This window comes from Emys orbicularis, chromosome 15, assembly GCF_028017835.1.
Source record: "Emys orbicularis isolate rEmyOrb1 chromosome 15, rEmyOrb1.hap1, whole genome shotgun sequence".
Classification (NCBI taxonomy): domain Eukaryota; kingdom Metazoa; phylum Chordata; order Testudines; family Emydidae; genus Emys; species Emys orbicularis.
Window position 1 is genome coordinate 27346407 of NC_088697.1, and position 20943 is coordinate 27367349.

General features: G+C 43.1%; 1 protein-coding gene across 1 annotated transcript in view; it reads right to left on the minus strand.

Annotated features, from left to right (window-relative positions):
• Window positions 1-20943, minus strand: part of ARHGEF12 (Rho guanine nucleotide exchange factor 12) — an 89446-nt gene that overhangs the window by 33249 nt on the left and 35254 nt on the right. The window contains exons 5-16 of the mRNA XM_065417314.1: window positions 20802-20858; window positions 10052-10150; window positions 9475-9524; window positions 8497-8554; window positions 7559-7737; window positions 6926-7003; window positions 6163-6282; window positions 4910-5044; window positions 3064-3135; window positions 1436-1528; window positions 662-772; window positions 198-296 (exon numbers count right to left, since the gene is read on the minus strand). Of these exons, the coding sequence (XP_065273386.1) occupies window positions 198-296; window positions 662-772; window positions 1436-1528; window positions 3064-3135; window positions 4910-5044; window positions 6163-6282; window positions 6926-7003; window positions 7559-7737; window positions 8497-8554; window positions 9475-9524; window positions 10052-10150; window positions 20802-20858 (1151 nt within the window). The remainder of the gene's footprint in view (window positions 1-197; window positions 297-661; window positions 773-1435; window positions 1529-3063; window positions 3136-4909; window positions 5045-6162; window positions 6283-6925; window positions 7004-7558; window positions 7738-8496; window positions 8555-9474; window positions 9525-10051; window positions 10151-20801; window positions 20859-20943) is intronic.

Sequence of the window (20943 nt, forward strand, 5' to 3'; positions counted from 1 at the left end):
TAAGACACCCACAGACAACAGCTTTTACCCCACAAAACAGAAGGCTAGGTCTACCCGGCCTGGATACAAATGAAGGTTCCACAGTGCCTATAGCACTTCTAAGAGCTCTCCAGCACATCAGAATGAGTAAGGTAAAATCAGTTCCTTCCGTGTGGTTGCAGGGGGAGACAAAAGGGCACACCTGTCTTGGAACCTACCGCAGCTCGGTCCAGGAAGAACTGGTTAAACTCAAGGAAGACACGACGAGTCTCTTTGGAGTTGGTCTGTTTGTACAAGTCCGTGTAAAGATAGCAAAGCTGGAGGAAAGAGAGAGAGTGAGAACTCTCCAAATTCTACCTGTGAATTTCCTCCCAAATGTTCAGAGGAGATAAGCCTCTCAAAACTCCAGTTACTGGCGAAGAACTTGTAACATGGCTGTGCTGAAGAGATGAATCAATACTTTTAGAGGCCATTTTATTTATCTGACATTTCCCTTCATTTATTCAAAAGCTCGACACACGCCTGAGAGGTGAACCCTCACACAAAGAGAGCTTCATTTTTCTCACTGCCAAAGCAGCTGCACTATCCGGGATTATGTTGCTTAAGAGAGAGGTGACTCCAGACCACTCAGGCCAACCCCATTAATCTAGCCCAGCAGAACCATTCCAGAGTGACATCTTACCAGCGTTGCTGGGTCAAACTGGGACACCACATGATGCAGGAACACAGCCAGGTGAGCCGGGCGAGATTTCAGTAGCTCGATGTTCTGGAAACAGCTGCATTGCCCATTAATCTGTAAAGACACAGACAGTCCACTTCAATTGCACACAAAGGCCTGTGAGAAACCTGGAAGGCTTCTTCCCAGTCGAATGGCTTCTCCTTTCTTTGGTAAGCAACAGAGCAGAACCAGCCTAACGCCACGACTCATGGACTGCCATTCTAGCCCTTCTGGAAGAGCTCAGCATCAGCCCGCTTCCTGGTCTTTTCCATACAGTTTAGGACTTGAAAACACTTTCACACAAGACATAATGGAACAGAATCAAGAGCAAATTACGATTAAAACCCTTCAGTACAAAGGTATTAGAAAAGATCACTGCTGAAGCAACACGGCAGCTTACAAAAAGCCAATTAAAGCTAGGCAATACAATAAAGCAGATTAATTTCTGGTGAGGTTAAAGTTATGGGGAAAACGACAGGATAACAAAGAATCACTGACTATTTTAGCGCAGACTCTGAAAGTGCCATTTGCCGTTAGTTAGGGCCAACAGTGACAATGAATCCTCTCTTTTCTCTCTCTCTCTTTTTTTTTTTTTTTTTTTTAAACTTTACTAGACAAGAACTGTCTGCTAACAATATGGCATGACGTGGTCATAACAGAGGCATAAGGAAAGTGTTTAGATGCAGCTGTGTCCCATCCCAAAGAAATGGCTTTGTGACAGAGAAGAGCGATACCCACCTGCTCCTGTTCAGTGTCAAAGTCGTCATCCTCTGCTCCGATGATCTGAGGTGCCATGCGGGAGGAGGGACTCCCAATACTGGATTGAGAATCCTGGGGTGTTGAGAGAGAAAAAAAATGCAGAAAGCGGTTAAGGTCTCAGGGAAGGTTTCTCTTTGGCAACCGCCTATAAGGAGATTATGACAGTTTCATTTTTAAACAGTCACTCTTTTGAAACTCAGTCTGGTCTTTAGACCAAACAGCCCGAGTTTAAACTGACCCAGGCCTTCTTTCTGATGCAGCGAATGGACAGGACCCCTGGTCCAAGGAGGGCCCCAATCCTAAGGGAAGGATTGGAAGGACTTTGGCCCACTGAGGCACCAGAAGAACAAAAGCCCTTGTTCTGAGCTGAAGCTGTGATGAACTTGTGACCACAGAAAACCCCTGGGGTGGAGTCTGAAGGACTTTTCACTGGTCAGAGCCCTTGGAGTCAGGGGATGATCTCTGGGAAGCTGATTAGCATGCATGTAGGTTCTTTTATTGTTTATAATTTTTCTGTAATGCATTTACCTTAAGAATAAATGTGCTTGCTTATAAAGTGCTATGTGGTATGTTAACTATGGCAATTATACGGTTTACTGTCTGTGAGGAGAAAAGACAAGCAGGCCAGCTTTGAGCTGGGGAGCTCGAAGTGTAAGCAGGGAGCTGTGCAGTCTGGAAATACCCCAGTCAGGAGGGAGAGTGGCGCAGGTCCCGTCCCCCCCATCCCCGTCCCCTCCCCCACGCAAGAGAGCTGTCAGCTGAGGAGCCTGGAGCCTACAGTGGGTGCCCTTGCTGGACCACAAGGGGGAAATGCAGGTTCCTGAATTGAGACATTAGGATCTTCCCCTTTTAAGATAAGAATGCTCAGAAAAGCCACAGTTAATAGGTTTCAAACCCACATTGAATGGCCTGTTTTTGTATTCTCTGAACGTCACCCATCAAAGTGAGAATGCCTCCAACGAGGCATGCTGTGAGGTGGTATATGCCTAGCAACTTCTTTCTGCAAATGGGGGCATTTGACTCGCAGCAGTTCCCAAACTATATCGGTTCATGTATCACCCTCTTAAACTGTTGCGAACTGAAGGAGCATCAAGCGGACATATCGCCAGTGGTGCATGCACCACAATTTGGGAACCAATTGAGAACTAACGGGTGAGAGGCATACCCTTTAGAATTCTTCCTCGGGAAAATTATTCATTCGAATAACCAATAACTACTGCAGACAAAAGTTTCTCTTTTCCCCATTCACAATGACATCCCTGAGGTCCCAGTCACACAGTGATTGAGTGTCCCAAGGCAAGAAAGCCTTCCTCCATTTAGGGTGGGGCTGAAGGAATACAGACATAGGTGACAGCTCCAGCCATTTGAGAGACAGCTGTTTTACAGCAGATTATATACTTCTGATCCTTTAATGGACCCCCTTTTAAGCTCCATAAATATTTATTTGGCCAATTGAAGTTTCCTGCACAATTCTTAATTGCATTTTATTTTCTAAGGCAAAAAGTCAATTTATGTTCCATTTAGACAACAGGGGGGAGGGGGGGGAGATTTTAATGGACTCATTACAGAAGCAGCAGCTATGGTCACACTGCTGCTTTTGGACTCACAGTATCTTGAATCTCACTCTTCTCTGGACTCTCTTCCAGGGAAATCCGTTCCTTCAGGCCACTCCGGGGACTCTGGGAAGAAAGGAAGGGCAATTCTGGTGAGTATCAGCAGGCTCAGAAAAATAAGAACTGTAGAGCAAGTTCTTGAGTAACAGACAAATTTTACATGGCTCACATTCAATGGATTGCTAAGTAGCTGCCAGAAATAGTCAAGAAAAGTTAAACCCTAAATAGACACCCATAGGCACACTATTTAAAACCAGTAACTTAATATGTTTCTAGGACACATGAAAGGAACTGAGTAAATTAAGCTAATAATATTGACAGAATTTCTTTCATTACAAAGGCTACTACCTCAAATGGTAATTTTGCCCTGCCTAGTCCCCTTAAAATGCAGTTCTCACTGATGTTATATTGCAGTGGTTTTCAACCTTTTTTCATTTGTGGACCTCAAACATTTCAAATGGAGGTGGGACCCATTTGCAGACTATTCCTAAGATTTCCAGATCCCCAGGGGTCTGTGCACCACAGGTTGAAAACCACTATTATATTGCATAAAAACGAGAGGGAGCAAACGGACAATCTTGATCTTTTTCTGGTCCCTGTTCCTTTAATTTCCAATTGCAAATTGAAGCCCCACCCAGCTCGACTCCTACATCATCGCTAATAATCAAGAAAAGGGAGAGGGGGCAGCTGAGATTCTTCAAGAATCAAACAATACGATTCCCACTCTTCCCTGATCCCCGCAAAATAAAAGGAAACCCATGCCACAGTTCCCTTAATGACAATGGCCTTCCACTTAATAGGTGAAGATTTTGAAGCCTGTGAAAACAGAAGGCGATAATGGAAACTCATTTGCTACCTTAACTATAATGGGTGTGACTACCGCTGGCTGTCATTAATAAAAACAGACCCCCTTCAAAGCCTTGCATTTCTTGGGCTCAGCTCCCCTGTAAGGGTGGGAGAGCCCCACGGCCCACCATTCCCCTCTATAAGTCAATTTTCAATTCTGCAAAGATTGTCTGTTTCAGGAGCTTTTGTCTAGAGTTTTTATAAAGTCTTCTTTCAACTTTACATTTCAGTGAGATTTTGTTCATATAAACCTAAAACCGGAAACTCAGACTACAACTACATGATTATTTTGCATGGCAGTTTTCTCTCAGGGATATCAAATTATTTACAAAACTATCAAACCTCACACAACCCACTAGGAGGTAAAAATCATCATATCCCCAATACACAGCTCAGAAAAATGACCCATAAGTTCTATAACAGCCCCAGTCCCAATTCCCCAGTACTAACCAAACAACGCATTAATTAAAGGTTAGGTGCTAAAACACTATAGCGATGGGGTCTTATTAGTACCTAGATAGTTAGCTGATGGATTAATAAAAGAAAAGACTAACTACTGGTTAATGACTGATGTGTATCTGGTAGGAGTGATGCTTTTCCTCACACTCCTGGCAACTTGCCCTGTGACTGTCTGAGTCATTCTAACCACATACGGAACATTAAGATGTTCTTCCAGATACTGTAGTTTGTCTCATTTCTGTAAGACACTGGCATTCATCTTTCTCAGCCTGGTAACAGGGAATGTGCCAGGAAAACCCAACCCTGAAAAACATGGTATTTTCCTTTCCCAGTGCCTCAGGGAAGACTAGCACTGCAAGCTTCCTCACAGCAGCGTCTTTGGTACATCCCTCAAAGCGCTGTCCTAGTACTGTGTGCATGAGAGAGCGAACATATGCATAACACATGGAGGACAGAGCTGTCAACCTAAAACCCATTATGAGAAAAACAAGCGCAAAGGGACAAAGGTGGAGCTTCGGAGCTACCCTATACTCACATCAGCAATGTCACTGTTCGGCTGGGAGCCGTCACCACTGCTGTAGTCTATTTTGCTCAGCCCATCCCCACTCTCAGCCTCTACTTCACTGATCTGCAGTGACTCCGTCACAGATCTGGAGGACAAAACTCCATCCTAAGAAAGAGAAAATGTATTAAGAGACTGCCCGAAGCAGGGCAATGAGGTGTTTAAGGAGTAGAACGCTTAGGATGATAAAGCCCTGGCTGGCATGATTTAGTTGGTCCTGCTTTGAGCAGGAGGTTGGACTAGATGACCTCCTGAGGTCTCTTCCAACCCTAATCTTCTACGATTTTATGACTCTATAATTAGCAGGTTCAAAATTTGACCTAATCCGCTTGATCTATAAAACTCCAAATTTTTTAAGTGGCGGTAGATGCTTTTCTAAGAAATAACATCAAGAGCACGGTGCTCATGAACAGCCTTACAACATGCAATGGGGAAAAATTTGCTTTTACTGGTCAACAGGCAATGGGGAAAAAATCCCTTCAGTAAAGACTTTCTATTTTAGAGCTTCAAGTAATTTATTCTGAACTATAAGGATATAAGAACATAACATAGGAACGGCCATACTGGGGTTCGACCAAAGGTCCATCTAGCCCAGTATCCTATCTTTCAACAGTGGCCAATGCCAGGTGCTTCAGAGGAAATGAACAGCACAGGGAATCATCAAGCAATCCATCCCATTGCCCATTCCCAGCTTCTGGCAAACAGAGGCTAGTGACACCATCCCTGATAATTCTGGTTAATAGCCATTGATGGACCTGTCCTCCATGAACTTCCCTAGTTCTTTTTTGAACCTGATTATAGTCCATAGGATAATTTTACAGATTTCATTTCACTTTTTACTTAAGATACAGAAATAAATTAGAGATCAAATCACTAACACACAATTAGATCTTATTGCTTTAAACACAGCCTCTCAATCTCCTAGGACACAGAGCAACGGTGCATTATAACTTCTGATTAAATACTATCATATCCACCATATACAGAACCTGTAAGTTATCAACTTCTGTGAGCCTAATTGCTAATAATAATTTAAAAAAAAAAAAAAAAAAAAAAAAAGTCACTTATGCCTGCATCTAGACAGCTCCTGAAAGTAGGCAGTGCAGGTCTGCTTGTGGAAATTGGCAAGAACATGGCAGGGAACACCCTGCTCCCACCCACATACAGCTTTCCCTACAGCACGTCCAGCTGGAGTTCACAGACAGGATTCTCAACACTCCCATTACCTGAGTAGAGCCGGTGGCTTTGGACAGCTGCTCTTGCAGCTGAGGGATGTGCTTCTTAGTTTCCTGTATCTCCTTAAGCAGGCGCGGGGTGGGCGCTCGGCTGTAATCTTCTTGCAAGGACTGAAAAGTTTAATGAGCATTTGGTGAGCTATCCCTGCAACACTGATGCCTAGAGCTGCAGTCACTGACTCATCTGCATATCAGTGACATGTCTATGAAATACTAATTACAAATGCCATTAAATGGCATTATTTGTACACCTGTTGCTGTTGCAACTGGGTGCTACAGCACCTATATTAATACAGAGCTCCTCCCTCTTCTCCCTGACCTAACTGTAAGAAAAAATTCCCCGTCATAGCCATATTCAGACAGACATTCACATAGTTGCTCAACTAAAGAGATGCACCTTCTACCATAGCCAGAGGTAAGCACATTTGGAGCTTAATCCTGAGAAGTGCTGCAAACCCACAACTCCTGTTTTCTTCCACAAGACTCTCAGATGCTCACATCTCTCAGGATTAGACCAGAGGGGATGAGATGCACATAGAAGCCTCCCGAAGAGAAGACATCCTCCACTCTTAAGCATTCAACTGTCAAGCATGAGCACCTTGACAGGTCTCTGCCTCTATCCCAGCACAACAGCAATCTCTTAGGCAGTCATGTTACAGACCACAAGGAAATTGATCAAGACAGTACTAATGAAAGATTCAAAAGCTGGTCTCTATTTTCAACTCTTCCCTCTGCAGACCCCACTCTCCAGTACCTGCAGCCGCTCCTGCTCTTTCTGCAGCATCTTTCTCAGAATCTCCACTTTCTGGTTGTGAACAATATTGTTCTCCTCCTGGGAAAAATGGAGAAATGTTAATGCACTTGGAAAGGAAAATATGGAGATGCTCCCTCACCCCCATCTTAAATATAGGGTCTCTACAAACCCTTCCAAATGGGTTCTTAAGTTTCCTCAGGTCGTTATCCTACACTGACTGTATCCACCCGCCTCTCTATCTGAACATAGTTGCCACAACTCTTTCTTAAAAGTGATTCACCCAAACCAGTTACTCATTTTCTTGTCCTTAAACGCCTGTTTCTCTTGCAGTTGGATGCTAATAAATGTTATGGAATGATGGCCATTGCTAGAGCCGGCCATTGTGCAAACATCCATCATGCAATTTTCTTAGCAAATCTCAAAGCGGACGGTAGTGCCCTCCTGCTATTCAAGCCCTGCTGTCTCAAATAGACATGATGCTTAGCTGAATGGTAGTTTTGCCATTGGCATGTGTCCACTATGAATACAAATTCCATTTGATCAAGAATGGAAAATAGGTCTCCAGAGACTGAACATTAGCATATTTTCCCATTGCACAACCAACCCTGCTCCAAAAGCCCATTTGAATCTTACCCCCATCAGCACCGGGCTAGTAATCCTCTCTGCATTTCCAGATGTGCCAGGCGAATGGGGAGATGTCATGATGGGAGACATATGCCCAAATGCTGCTGGATCCACTTCAGAATCAGCTAATGGAATCTGGGACGACCCTGGTGGGCGCCCCTGCACAGTGAGAGCTACATAGGAACCCGCTGTGCGGAGAAAGAACAATTCGCATTTCACATACATTTACATTGGACTAGTCATGGCCCTTTCTGTCCCCAAGAGACAAGCAGCAGACTATACTTCATCTGTTAATCTGTCCAATGGTGTTTATTCACACCAAAGAGCCTGAAAATGCTGTTAGCTTCGCTCGAGAGATTGTTTTTAAACTTCAGGTAGCCCAAAAATCTCAGTTAAGCAGTGACAAAATACTTTTTTTAGTCTGCTAGACAAATGTATGTTTAAGATACATGTCTGTAGTCAAAGAATTAACATGGGCTACATTGGGAAGAACTAGTAACATCCCTTTCCTGCATGAAGGAACCAGCCCAACTCCACTATCCCTTTATGACAATCTACAGGAGATACAGCTCGAATGACAACTATTAGTGACATACAAAGGCACTGACATTAGAGAGGCAAAACAAGGGGAGATGCAGGAGATCGGTAGTTGGGGGTAGGGTAATTTCAGCCATTGGACAATGGTAGAAAAGAGTAAAATTCCGTATCTGCTGAAGTATGGATTAAATCTTCCCCTGCCCTTCAAAGAGATTTCAAACTCCACTTCACTATCTCTACTTTGAACGTACTCAGCACTATCAGACAGGTGGAATAATGGTCAATAACAGAGCTAGACTCCCCTAGTAACTGCCTGATGGCTGAACTGGTAGTTTGACCTCTTAAACAGTCATCCCTTTAATGGTTTCAAGCAGTGCACTGAAAATAAGCAACAACCTGCATGGACTTACACTTGATCAGCTTCACCACATCCCCATGGTTTGAGTTCGTTACAAGAGTCCCATTCACCTGGGGGAGGATGGGGGTGGGGAGGGAAGAGAGGAAGAGCATTAAACTTTTTGGTCTCTGACCTTGGAGAAAGTGCTTCATCATGTCTCAACACAAACTCAGAGAGAGAAGCAACTAGACCCATGTTTGCTCTCACTTTCTTCATGCCCTTTAATGTACTAACAGGATACTCCCACCTTTGGATGCCACACTACAGAGAAAATCTGATAAGCCCTCCCTCTCAATATAAACATGTTAAAAATGCACCATTGGTTTGAAAGGAGAAATACGATGCTTCCCCTGTGCTGATGAATCTCATGCACAGGGAAGCAGAAGCCCAGTGCACCAGAGCAAATCTTGGTGAAGAAAATAGCAGGGAAGTACAGTAAAAATCTAGCCTTGGCTCATTTAACTCACTAGTTAATTCACTTGGGGTGAAATCCCAGCTGGATCAGAGTCAGTGGGAGTTTTGCCATTGACTTCAATGGAGGTAGGATTTTTTGCACTGGTTCCCTGGAGAATTTCACAGCCAATACCTAGGTTTCTTATTTGTTTGATACCAAAAGGGAGCATGGATTTAGGATACATGGGGAAATCAAAAAGTGCGTTCCAATTTACAGCTAAGTATCATTGGCTCTCCCTCTTGCCACATTTATTGGCCTTTCTATGTATGTGAAATTTGAACCATTTGAGGTACATAAGCTTGCAGGGGACATTCTGAAATGAGAGTAATCTCCATTAAAAAACTATCATCTGCCAACAGACATTACACAGTTACTGGCTAGCAGTGAAATAAGGAAATAGAGGATTTCTCAGATCTAGTATATAGTAGTAACTGCTATTAACTTTTGACAAATGCAGATGTTTTAATGGGGACCACTGAACTGCACATTTCTCTAATGCACGTGATCCATTTCACTGAAAACACTAAGCACCCTTACCTTGATGATTCGATCACCTGTCTGCACTCCAGCCCGCATGGCTGCTCCATCTAGAGAAGAAGAGAATTAGTCATTTACAATTGTATCTATTTCTGCTTCCAGTAATTTTCCATTTCAGTGACTAGAGAAACGTCATCCTCTTTCTAACCCTGTGCAAAAACCATCCTCTCATACTTGCCCTAACCCCCTCTCAACTCCCCCAGAACCCAGGTATCCACAGATTACAATCTCATGAGTCTCCAGATTCCAGGAGTTATGGTTTCACATTGCAGGTGACACATCATGATCACAATCCCACAACCTTATAAACACAGACCTCATTTATTTCCTGGCCTGCACAGGATATGAAACTGCTTCTGATTAGTTCAGACACTGGAGAGGGGAGGCCCCACGCAATCCAGCAATGCAATGCTACCCTTGTCCTCATGCATCTGATCATCCATCTGTGATGGCTACAGCTCCTTGCCCTGGAGGATTACTATTCGAATCTTCTCCCTTCCCCTCTCACATGCTCCCCTGCCCTAGACAGAAGCCCTGTGGACTGCTGTCTGCTAGCATATTTAGCAAGTTAGCTTACCTTCTTTGACTGACTGCACAAAGACTGGATTGTCTCCACTAACTGTCAGCCCAAATCCATTTTCATCCCGCTGGATGATAACGCAGCGCTGAACGAGACCTGCACAAGTAAGGTGGGGAAAGGGGAGAAGAGAGAGAGGGGAAAAAATACAAAACGACACAAGCTCGGCATCAGTCCAGAAGCTTATTCTGCTAGAACACCGCAAAGCACTGAATGAAACCTGTACTAGAAGACACAAATAGGGCATCAGTCCAGAAACATAAGTATGTCAAGACAGGTCAAGCTCACTGAATTGGTTACACGACACAGAGATATATAGCAGAGATGCAGACAGCTCTGGCACTTCAGACGAGACTGGAGGTAAAAGCGACCTTTAAGAAAAGCAACTATGAACATGAATCATTGTGCACAATCGCCTTCTCCCCACCCCAATAATTCTCTGTACACCACCTGTATCCGCGATAATGCTCTAGGCACCTGGCAAATATAAACAGTACCAAATATATTTACATATGACCAAATTAACACACAAAAAACACAGATTGCTGACTTTAGTTTGAGCTGATTTGATTTGTAAAAGTTTACAGCACAAACAAATCTTCATAGAAACGTAGGGCAGGAAGGAACCTTCAAGGGGTCATCTAATCCTTCCCCCCATGCTAAGGCAGGAGCAAGTAAACCTAGAGCAGTGGTTTTCAACCGGTGGTCCCGCAGACCCCTGAAGGTCTGCAGACTATATCTAAAATTTCCAAAGGGGTCTGCACTTCCATTCAACATTTGGGGGGGGTCTGCAAATGGAGAGTTTGAAAACCACTGACCTAAACCATCCCTGACAAGTGTTTGTCCAACATGTTCTAAAAAACCTGAAAACGATGGAGATTCCACAACTTCCCTTGGTAGCCTATTCCAGAACTTAACTATCCTTCTAATTAGAATGTTTTTTCTAATGTCTAACCTAAACCTCCCTTGATGCAGATTAAAAGCCCATTACCTCTTGTCCTACCTTCAGTGAACGCAGAAAACAATTGATCACCATCCTCTCTGTATCAGCCCTTAACATTTTTGAAAACTTATCAGGTTCCCCCCTTCAGTCTTCTTTTCTCAAGACTAAACATGCTCAGTTTTATTTTGTTTCCAACTTCTCCTCACAGGTCTGATTTTCTAAACCTTTTATCGTTTTTGTTGCTCTCCTCTGGACTCTCTCCAATTTGTCCACATCTTTCCTAAAGCCTGGCGCCTAGAATCGGACACAGTACTCCAGCTGAGGCCTCACCAGTGCCGAGCAGAGCGTGACGATTACCTCCCATGTCTTACATACAAGATGTCCCTTAATACACTCCAGAATAGTAGCCCTTTTTGCTAATAGTGGACTCATTCAATTTGTGATCCACTATAACCCCCAGATCCTTTTCAGCAGTACTACCACTCACACAGCCAGGTATTCCCCATTTTGTACGTGCACATTTGATTTTTCTCTCCTAAGTGAAGTACTTTGCACTTGTCTTTAGGTTACATCTTGCTGATTTCAGATCAATTCTCCAATTTGTCAAGGTCTTTATGAATTCTAATCCTGTTCTCCAAAGTGCTTGTAACCCCATTTGCACATGTTATGAAGATATACTCTCCACTCCATTGTCCGACTAATTGATAAAAATACTGAATAGTACCAGACCCAGATCTGACTCCTGCAGGACCCCATTAGATACCAATGGTTAGCTGTCAAACCGGTAGAGTGTAACTACTCTGTTAAGTATGGTGTGCATCCACTTTATAGTAATTTCATCTAGACTCCATCTCCCTACTTTGCTTACGAGAATGTAGGACTGTGTGAAAAGCCTTACTAAAAAGCAAGATATATCATGTCTACTGCTTCCCCCAATCCACTAGGCCAGCAACCCTGTCAAAGAAAGAATTAGGTTGGTTTGGCATGATTTGTTCTTGACAAATCCATGATGGCTACTCCTTATAACCTTATTATCCTCCATTTACAAACTGATTGTTTAATAATTCGTTCCAGCATCTTTCCAGGTATCAAAAGTTACGCTGACAGTCTATAATTCTCTAGGTTCTCTTTGTTCCCCTTTTTAAATATAGGCACTATGTTTGCCATTCTCCAGTCCTTTGGGTCCTCACGTATCCTCCTTGAGTTCTCACAGATAATTACTAACCGTTTTGACATTGCTTCACCTAGTTCCTTAGGTACCCTAGCATGAACTTCATCAGGTTGTGCCGACTTAAATACATCTAAGTAATCTAAATATCCTTTATCCTGTTCTTTCCCTGTTTCATGCCTCTCTGCAAACAAACTACCCTCCCTCTGGAGCTGAAGAATCCCATGGGATTATTCAACAGGGCAGAGACAGGGTAATAGCAGCAAAGACAAGAGCCATGTCTATTTTGGCCTGCCAGCACTCAGAAACTAGTAATATCCCATTTCCCACTGCATGGCAGAGTGATCCTGTAATCAAAGCACAGGGCCAAAAGCTAGGAAGTTCTAATCTCTGCTCTTCCTTCAATTTGCCGCAAGACCTAGGGCAAGTCACCTACTTTCGCTGTGCTTTAATTTATATCCCGTCTGCAGATTTAGAAATACAGCTGCAGAGATTAATTTGTTTACATTTGTACAGCATTTTGTGGAGGTAAAGTGTTATAGACGTCCAGTGTTCTCTTGGAAATGGAATCAAGAAGAACCAGATCCCTCTCACCTGTGAAAGTAGTAAGTGGCCCATTCAGTCCGAGTTCTCTGCTCCGGGTACCAAATCATGCTAATTGTGGCAAGGGTCTCTGATAAAGACACCTGTGCATTGAGAACCAAACTTGTTTTATATACTCCACTGAACAACTTTAGATTACTAAAGAGATGAGCTTCATCAAACTTGTGAGCTTGCAGTCAAAGGTTCCATATCCCTTATTCCATAGCCAATCCTCTGAGCTACCCACCACCCTTATAAGTGAATTTATAAATAATAAATAATAAACTAGCAGCTCTTTGCATTAGACTTCGTAGTCTTTGCGGTGGAAAGTGCGTTTCCCTGAATGTTCGTACAATGCATAGCACAATAGGGCCCTACTTTGATGGGGGGACTTTGGCACTTAGTGCAATACAAATAAATAGATCTTTAAAGCATTTTACACTCTACCAGCTAACAAAACAAAGGGCCATCCTTATTTCCAATCATTCATTCTACTTGCTCATTTACACAGCAACACCAGGCAAAACTCTTCTACAGGGAGCCAGTGGGGGAATAGGAGTTTCTTTTCCAGCATCATTCAGTGATCTACGTTGTGGATATTTCTTGTGGGGAGGGAAGAAGGGAAGGAATAACTAGGGCAATGAAAATATGATCCCAAAAGGAATTTTGTTTGAAAGGATGAGCGGCAGTAGGGTGTGAAGGAAACCTTGGACCTGATCCTGGTCTCTCTCAACTTCTACATCAGCATAGCTATACTAACTTCACTGGGAGTTAATCCTAATGTAAATGAGCAGTATAAATCAGAACACGCTCCACCCGGTGTTGTCTGTGGTGCTGGAACCACTGAAGCCTTCTACTCACATCATAATCATCTAGCAACAAATCCTTCCCTCCCACTGTAAAGCCAAAGCCCTTATGTTTTCCTTAGTGACAAGCAGCAAATTGATGGAATGGAACCAAGAAGGGGGAATGAGAAGCGGGGCTAAAGAGAAGCACTAAGCTTTACACCCCTCATTTACTTTAGTGAAAGAACATCCCTTTCTTTCCCTCACCTCCAATTTCTCTACGTGACCAATCTTCTCTAAGCCTCACTTCACAAGAATGATGCCCCAGGGCAGGGTGTAGGAGAGGGAACATGTGCTATTTCAAACAAACAGCTCTTTTTAAACTCTGCTGCCAGACCTTCAGATTTTATGAGTAAGACCTCAGGTAGTCTTTCTACTAGTAAGAACCTTCCTAGTTTAAAGGCACAGTATAGTCCTGCCAATGCATTGTCCCTTTATTTCCTGCATAGGTTGGTTTTATTTCTAAAATCAATAATACTGGAGATGGTTGTATTGAGGAGTTCTCACCAACTAAACCTGGTGCCAAATGCAGAGTAATATGTAAGGGAGTGTAATACGCTACCTGAGAGCTGCTTACTGATGTGTAATTTACATCCCAAGATAGTCTTCTTTGGATTTTATAGATACAGAACAAGCCAGCAGATGAATGGCAGAGGAGTCTAATTAGGACCACAGCGGTCAGAATTTATTAGTCACCATCTCCTCCCTACAACCATTCACAAAGGAATGTGCTCCTGATCCTTTCCCTAACCCCAAGTAGGGTTTGGCATGAACAGAACTCGAGTCTTCGCCTTGAGTACTGGATATCCCAGCTAGCTAACAAAGGTACCAATACCACATGTGCTGGGAACAAAGAACTGATTCCATGATCGTTCTTTATGGGATTTCTTGCATCTTCCTCTGAAAGACCTCATACTAGTCACTGTCAGAAAGGATCCTGGACTAGCCTTGTCTAACCCAGTATAGCAATTTCCATGCCTGTGCCAGGGAGGGGAACAAGAGCAAGTCTCAACTGCACTGTTTCACTCTGCTCTGGCAGGGAGAAAGAATAACCATGTAAAAGCTGGTCATTTGTTCACTTCTATTAACTAAAATACATTAACCTTAAACAGCTCAACTAGGGAGTTCTAAGAAAACACCGGTATTCTGTTCTTGACTCCTGTACCTCTGTTCTTATGAAACTGGGATCTCACCACAATATGTGATCTTGCATTGGATACTTAATCCAGTGGCATACAACTGATGATCTGGAGAACCGTGACTGATTGGAGTTATGAAAAACCACACCCAAGACGTGTTGCTGGTGGTTTTCAAGGAGCTGTTGCACTGTTGTGACTTAGCATCACAAATTCATGAAATATCATAATGGAAATGTTGTAATGAAATATTAGAGCAGCACACCTTGATTATGTGGAGTCTGTAGATTTAGTGCGACACAGAAAGAGCAACAAGTTAATTATCACTGACAAGTTAATAATGAAGTGGCAGCCTTCAGTCATCTCGCCCGCCTTTATAGAATTCATTCCAATCCTTGATGTTTTTATTTCCTTAGTATGAGTCCATGCTTGTCAAGGTGTCTCAAGACCTCACTTGGCTGGAAAGATGGAGGCTGCAGAGGACCAGGTTGTACTATAGATCAATAATTACACTTATCACCAAGAGAACACCTTGCATCCCTCAACAACCGACCTCATTCCTACTCTAAGCCAGCAGGGGCAAGAAGTGAAAATTAGTCTGCGCTGGGGAATGAAGAGGTGTCACCTCAACTGCAATTTCTGTATTTATTTCATATTATGCAGTTCCCAGTGGGGACTTCAGTTTTTTTTAAAAAAAGGACAAAATTAAGAAAAATCCTCTCATACCCATTACGGGATGGGAGTGGGGGGAGGGAGAAAAAACAAAAAAACCCACTAACCTATTGTGCTCTTGGCCTGAGGCCATATCATCTCAAGAAGATATTTTAGTTAAGCAGGTTTGAGCTTGGCCCATATTAGAAATGGAGAGTTCCAAGTAAAGCCTAGACACTAGCCATTCAGTACGTGGCACTTTTCCCTCCGATTCATTACCAGACCAATACTACAATGCTAAGAAGTGCTGTGATTCTGGAGGTGCGGTCTTTTGGACGACAGGAAGAGTCAAGGTCCTAGCTTTTCATGGTCACTGACATTTCATGGTACTTGTAAGCGTGTTTGACCTCTGACCGTTTGAACAATTAATTTTCCCTCCTACACATTATTATACATGTGAAAGACTGCAGGAACAGAACAGCTCTATTTCACCACCCAGGAACAGCGAGTCTGATCCATTAGAGAAACTCTAAAGTGTTTTGGGATGTTTAAGAGTGTACGGTTTTATAGAAGTGTTAGTTATTACTCGAGCTGGTTGGGAATTTTCTGTCTGACTAATTTACTGATGGAAAATGAAGGTGGGGAGGGGCCAGCAGCAAATCAATATTTTTCCAAATTTTGAATATTTCAGTTTTTGAACGGACCCAAAACGTTTCATTTTGAATCAGTTCTACATAACATTAAACTGTATTTGCCTATCAGCACATTGCTTTACAGGAGCTGTAATAGTCCTTCAGGAAGCCCAGTCCACAGGTAAGAATGGGAGTCTAAACTACCTCTTCCATAATGCAATGCAGATTTCCCTCACATTGAGTGGTGGTCATGGGAGTCACATGTCGCTGGGTGCATTATGGAACTTGACCCATAAGGGAAAACGGGGGCATCAGACTCCTGAGCTATAACTCCCATGATGCAATGCATCACAGTGGAAAAAATGCAGTTTTATATTGAACAGACTTGAAACAAAGTGTTTCAGGTAAGTTCAATAAACCAAAACCAACCATTTTGATCTCAGGAATGATGAAATGTTTTGTTTCAGTCAAAAATGGCAAAAAAGTCTGAATTTCCTTTCCACGCAAGATTTTGAAATGTCAACCTTTTGTCCCAATTTTGCAATGAAAACAAATGTTGGAATGTCCCACAGGACACAAATACTCCAAGATCAGAATTGTTCAGAGATTCTTCCATCAAATAGGAAACAGAAGTCATTCCTCCAACTCACATGGAAAGGTTAGTGCAATATATAATGTCTTGATAAGACTTGGTATCAATGGCACTGAACACCATTCACAATGTTAGCCTGGATATCCTTACTATATACAGGCCTGGAACTTTTAATCATTACAAATAGGATCATCTGCTTCCATGGAAACAGCACATTCAACCCCTGTGGCTGAGTACCCCATTACGCTCCAAGCCATTTCTGGCCATTGTAAGTGCAATGAGGAGGGGTTTCCAAGTGTCCTTTCAAGGCCTCAGTGGCTGGAAAGACAGTAGCTGTATCAAAGTCACAAAGGCTTTATGGCTCCCTACACTGGCTTCCTATAGAATCGAATCAAGTTTCAAGGTCTCCGTCCTTATCTTCAAAGCACTCCATGGCTTGGCCCCAGGATATCTGAAAAAATCTCAAGCTTTGGGACAGACCGTGGTCGACAATTACGCTCCCTTGGTACAACGGAACTCTCGATGATAAGAGTAAAGCTTGTCTGTGCAGGAGACAGAACTTTCTCCAGGGATGGTCTAGGACTGTGGAATGAACCTGTCCAGGGACCATCACAAATCTCATTAAATTTACACTCCTAGTGCAAGGTGCATTTCTTTGACCTTGCCTTCTCTAATGAAAACATAGCAACAGGTACAACTGTATAAATACTTTTTAAAAAGACACCACCAAAACAAGACACTCCACTGCACACCCTTCTCCCTCGGGGAGAGGATAAAAAAAACCAAACAAGACGTGACAGATGTGTAGTCACATGGCTTAATGCACAACTGGAAGGTGCTCAGATAGCCCGGTGACAAGCATTGCATAAAAACCTATAAAAAAAAATAGGAGGGACTAAAGTGAACAAAACAGGAAGAGTGAAGAAAGAAGAATCCTCTAGGGCTCCATCAGGCACATAAGGATAGAAACTCTATTTTCAAAAGAAAATTAAATGAAACAGCCTTCACATCCTAAGAGTGGGAATGAGAAAATTAATACTCAGTGGGTCTAGTCTGCCGTATGGAGCAATGACCTGCAAAAACGCCCATCTCATTAAATGTACAAGAAAAGATTTTGTGGAAGAAAAAAATTAAAGGATGTAAAGAGAATTCCTGTGATCACAAAAGCTATTTGCCACAAACTAACTGAAAAATTGGCTAAGCTAGCTGGCATGGAGCCCAAGATCCTGATTGGTAATTTTCTATCTAAAAGCAGTTTACATGACTAAAATTACACTCCATGAAAGACATAAGATGCGCCAAAAGATTCAGCTGCATTATAATGGCACTGAACAGTACTAGGATACAGTTCTCAGACCACACCGGGAATCTTTCACGACTTCACTGAATACACAGACAGGAGACGGGTAGTTGGATTTATGAAGCAGAAAGTCAAACATTTTAAGTTAGCTCTATCTCAATCAATTTCTAGTCATGAGAATGGTGTTGCCTGCCTAATTCCCCAACCCACTGAAAAGAGTTGCTCAAGGACTCTTGGCTTATTGCGACTTCAAATAAGAATTTCAAGAGTTACAAAGAACACACACATATATGAAAGACGCACCTCATTTTCCTGTTGCCACTCAAGAGATTGCTATTACTAAGTGCCCAATGGCAAGCCAGAGACTGCATTAACAAAAAAAATATTAGTTCAGTATTTCTGCTTGTAGGCTCTTAAAAAGTTTGATCCCATCCAAAGCAAACAGCAGGCTTCTCCACACGTATCACAGGGCTGGGGAAGGTAGAGAAAGAAGAGAGAAGGTAGGGTGAGGTCCAACACAGCAAAAGGCCACTGGAAAGGAAGGAGGACTGGAAACTGTTCGCCTAGCTCCTGGCCACAGACAGAACATCTGCAGGAAATTTTGGCGGAAGTAAAGGCTTAAGTCAGGAAGTCATCTTTCTCTATGAAGACATGAAAAGCCAGGACATTGTACAGAGTGAGCAAGTAGTATAAACACAGATACATTCCACTAGGCATACCAAACATTTCCTGTAATTAACAGGGAACAGTCTGACTATGTGATGGTTAAGCAGCTTTAGACAAAAGTTAGTTGAGGTTCAAGGTATTTGGATACGGCCAGCATGGCTGCCGGGTGACTAGCTAGCCAGCGTTCACTATGGAGAAGCCCTGGCTAGCTAGGAATTGGTAAAGGGTTCCACAGTATTAGTTTGTCAGCTGAAACATTCTAAAATGCTTATGTTTGGTCTTCAGGCAAGTAGTTTGCTTGTTCCTTCCTTCTGGAGATGGAAGATATGCATACAGCTACAGCAGGGCAGGGCAGGCCTGACCCAACATCAGCTTCCAGCTGCACCCAAACAGCCCATACTCTCTCAAGACCAGCTTCAGATCCCTAAGGAAGGTGGTGTAGCAATCTGGGGAATAAATTTGTCTCAAACTTATGAATTTTTTGTTTTGTGAAATATTTATGATTTTAACTTTCAGTGTGTATCAGAACCCCCTTTTTGGTAGCAGAAAGACTGTCTGGGAAGCTGAAACAGGGCCATCAACACTGGACAGTTCTATCCTGATGGGACACTAGGATTGCTACTGGTAGAGCCACTGACTTAGTGACCTCTGCCTGAAAGCAAATAGTGAGAGGTCAGAATATGGAAAATCCTCAGTGGAAGAACTGAAAAGGTGTCTCCGACTTCTTTTAAAGGGACTGGCTCCTTTGCTTAGAACGTATGTCAATTTCCAAAAACAAGAGACAGGGAGGATGGTGGCAGGAGGGGCATGCCTTTTCCCAAGGACTTTTGGGGTGGGAGTGAGGGATTGTATTCTGGCGTTTGTTTTGCCTAGATCTGTAACTCTCCTGCCAAGACTGAAGTAAGAGTGCATTGAAGAAATTCCTGGGCAAAGCCTGTGTTCCTTACTTTGCCTACCATATGCCCCCAAAAAGTTAAATTACAAATCGGAGCGGCCACAGGAGGGGAAACTCTGGGGGAGCATGCATAAGCAACTCTGAGGTTTGGAAAGTCTTGGCACTGCTCTTGGGACTAGGGCAATTGCACTGCAGAAAGCCAAGTGCCAAAGAAGGATTTCAGGTAGGAGTCTGCACCCAGAAGTATTCCCTAGAGGCTCAGAGCTAGAGACAGTGCTTTGCCCGGGCAACTCCAGCTCACTTGGACGCATGCAAGATCCAAAGGTTGGTCCACTTATCACAGTCGGGTGACTGTCCACTACACAGTCTCAGCTAGGTCGGTAACAGACTGATAGTCTACCATCCCTATAGGTCTCAGACTCATACCAGCTGTAAGCCCAGCTTACCTTTTGACTACCGATCTCTTTAGGAGTGCTAACAACACAGCAAGCCACAAGCATACTCTGCAGGTGGAGGGGAAGACACAGTCCAAAGAGAAGCACTCCTGAGGGAGACTAGAAGGGAAAGATGAGCAACCATGGACTATGTGGTAAATGGGCTTCCTTGAAAGATACTCTGTCATGGCACATCTCGGGGGTGAACTGGGAAATATAAGAAGGGGTGAGCTTTTCCTGGCAGAATCATGTGCTGATTTATATTGGCCTGAAGACCCAGAGAACACAAGGGTGCAGCAAGATGGGAGTTCAAGGGATGCGACCTTACCAGAATGAAGCAAATAGAGCGAATGTTTTCACCAAAATAAAATTAATGGGATCATTCTGAATATCTATCTAGATAGTTAAATCCCCTGCCAAACCCATGCAAGGGATTTATGAAGAACTGTTTCTCCATTTTATGAAACTGAAAAAGTGAAACTGCAAATCATTAAAAAAAAAATCCTGCTATCCTAGCCAGCTCAACCTTCATGGTTAAAACAAGATGCAGACAGTTCTGCATCAGCACCACATGCTGTAGAGTCCAGTCTGACTTAAGTGTGTTGATACACTGCCATGACTATTTGGTGGTAGAGAGATTCTCCAAACACAGCAGGTCCAGCAAGTTTTCCCAACTGGTAACAGAAGACAGGAGAATATAGAAGACAGGCTACACTTCCTACACATGGGTTATTATCCAGCGGTTACATGCTTGCACATCTAAACCACATTAAAAACCCAGCTTCCCTCTCCCTGCTGCAAAGCAAGCCATGCAAAGCAAGTAAAAGGCAAAGGCCTCGGGTGCACAGGCAGAAAGCATGGAGCAGACAGGAAAGATGCAAGGCTGGAGTGGCTGCTTTAGCTTACCATACGTCTCGGATCTACTCTCCTCCGAGCTAGACTTTGTCTTCTTGGAGGAGCTATCTGCACAAGAGCAGGAGAAAAGGAGAAAGAGAGAGAGATATAGAAAACATGGAGACCAAACATGAGAAAAAAAAAACTTCAAGGA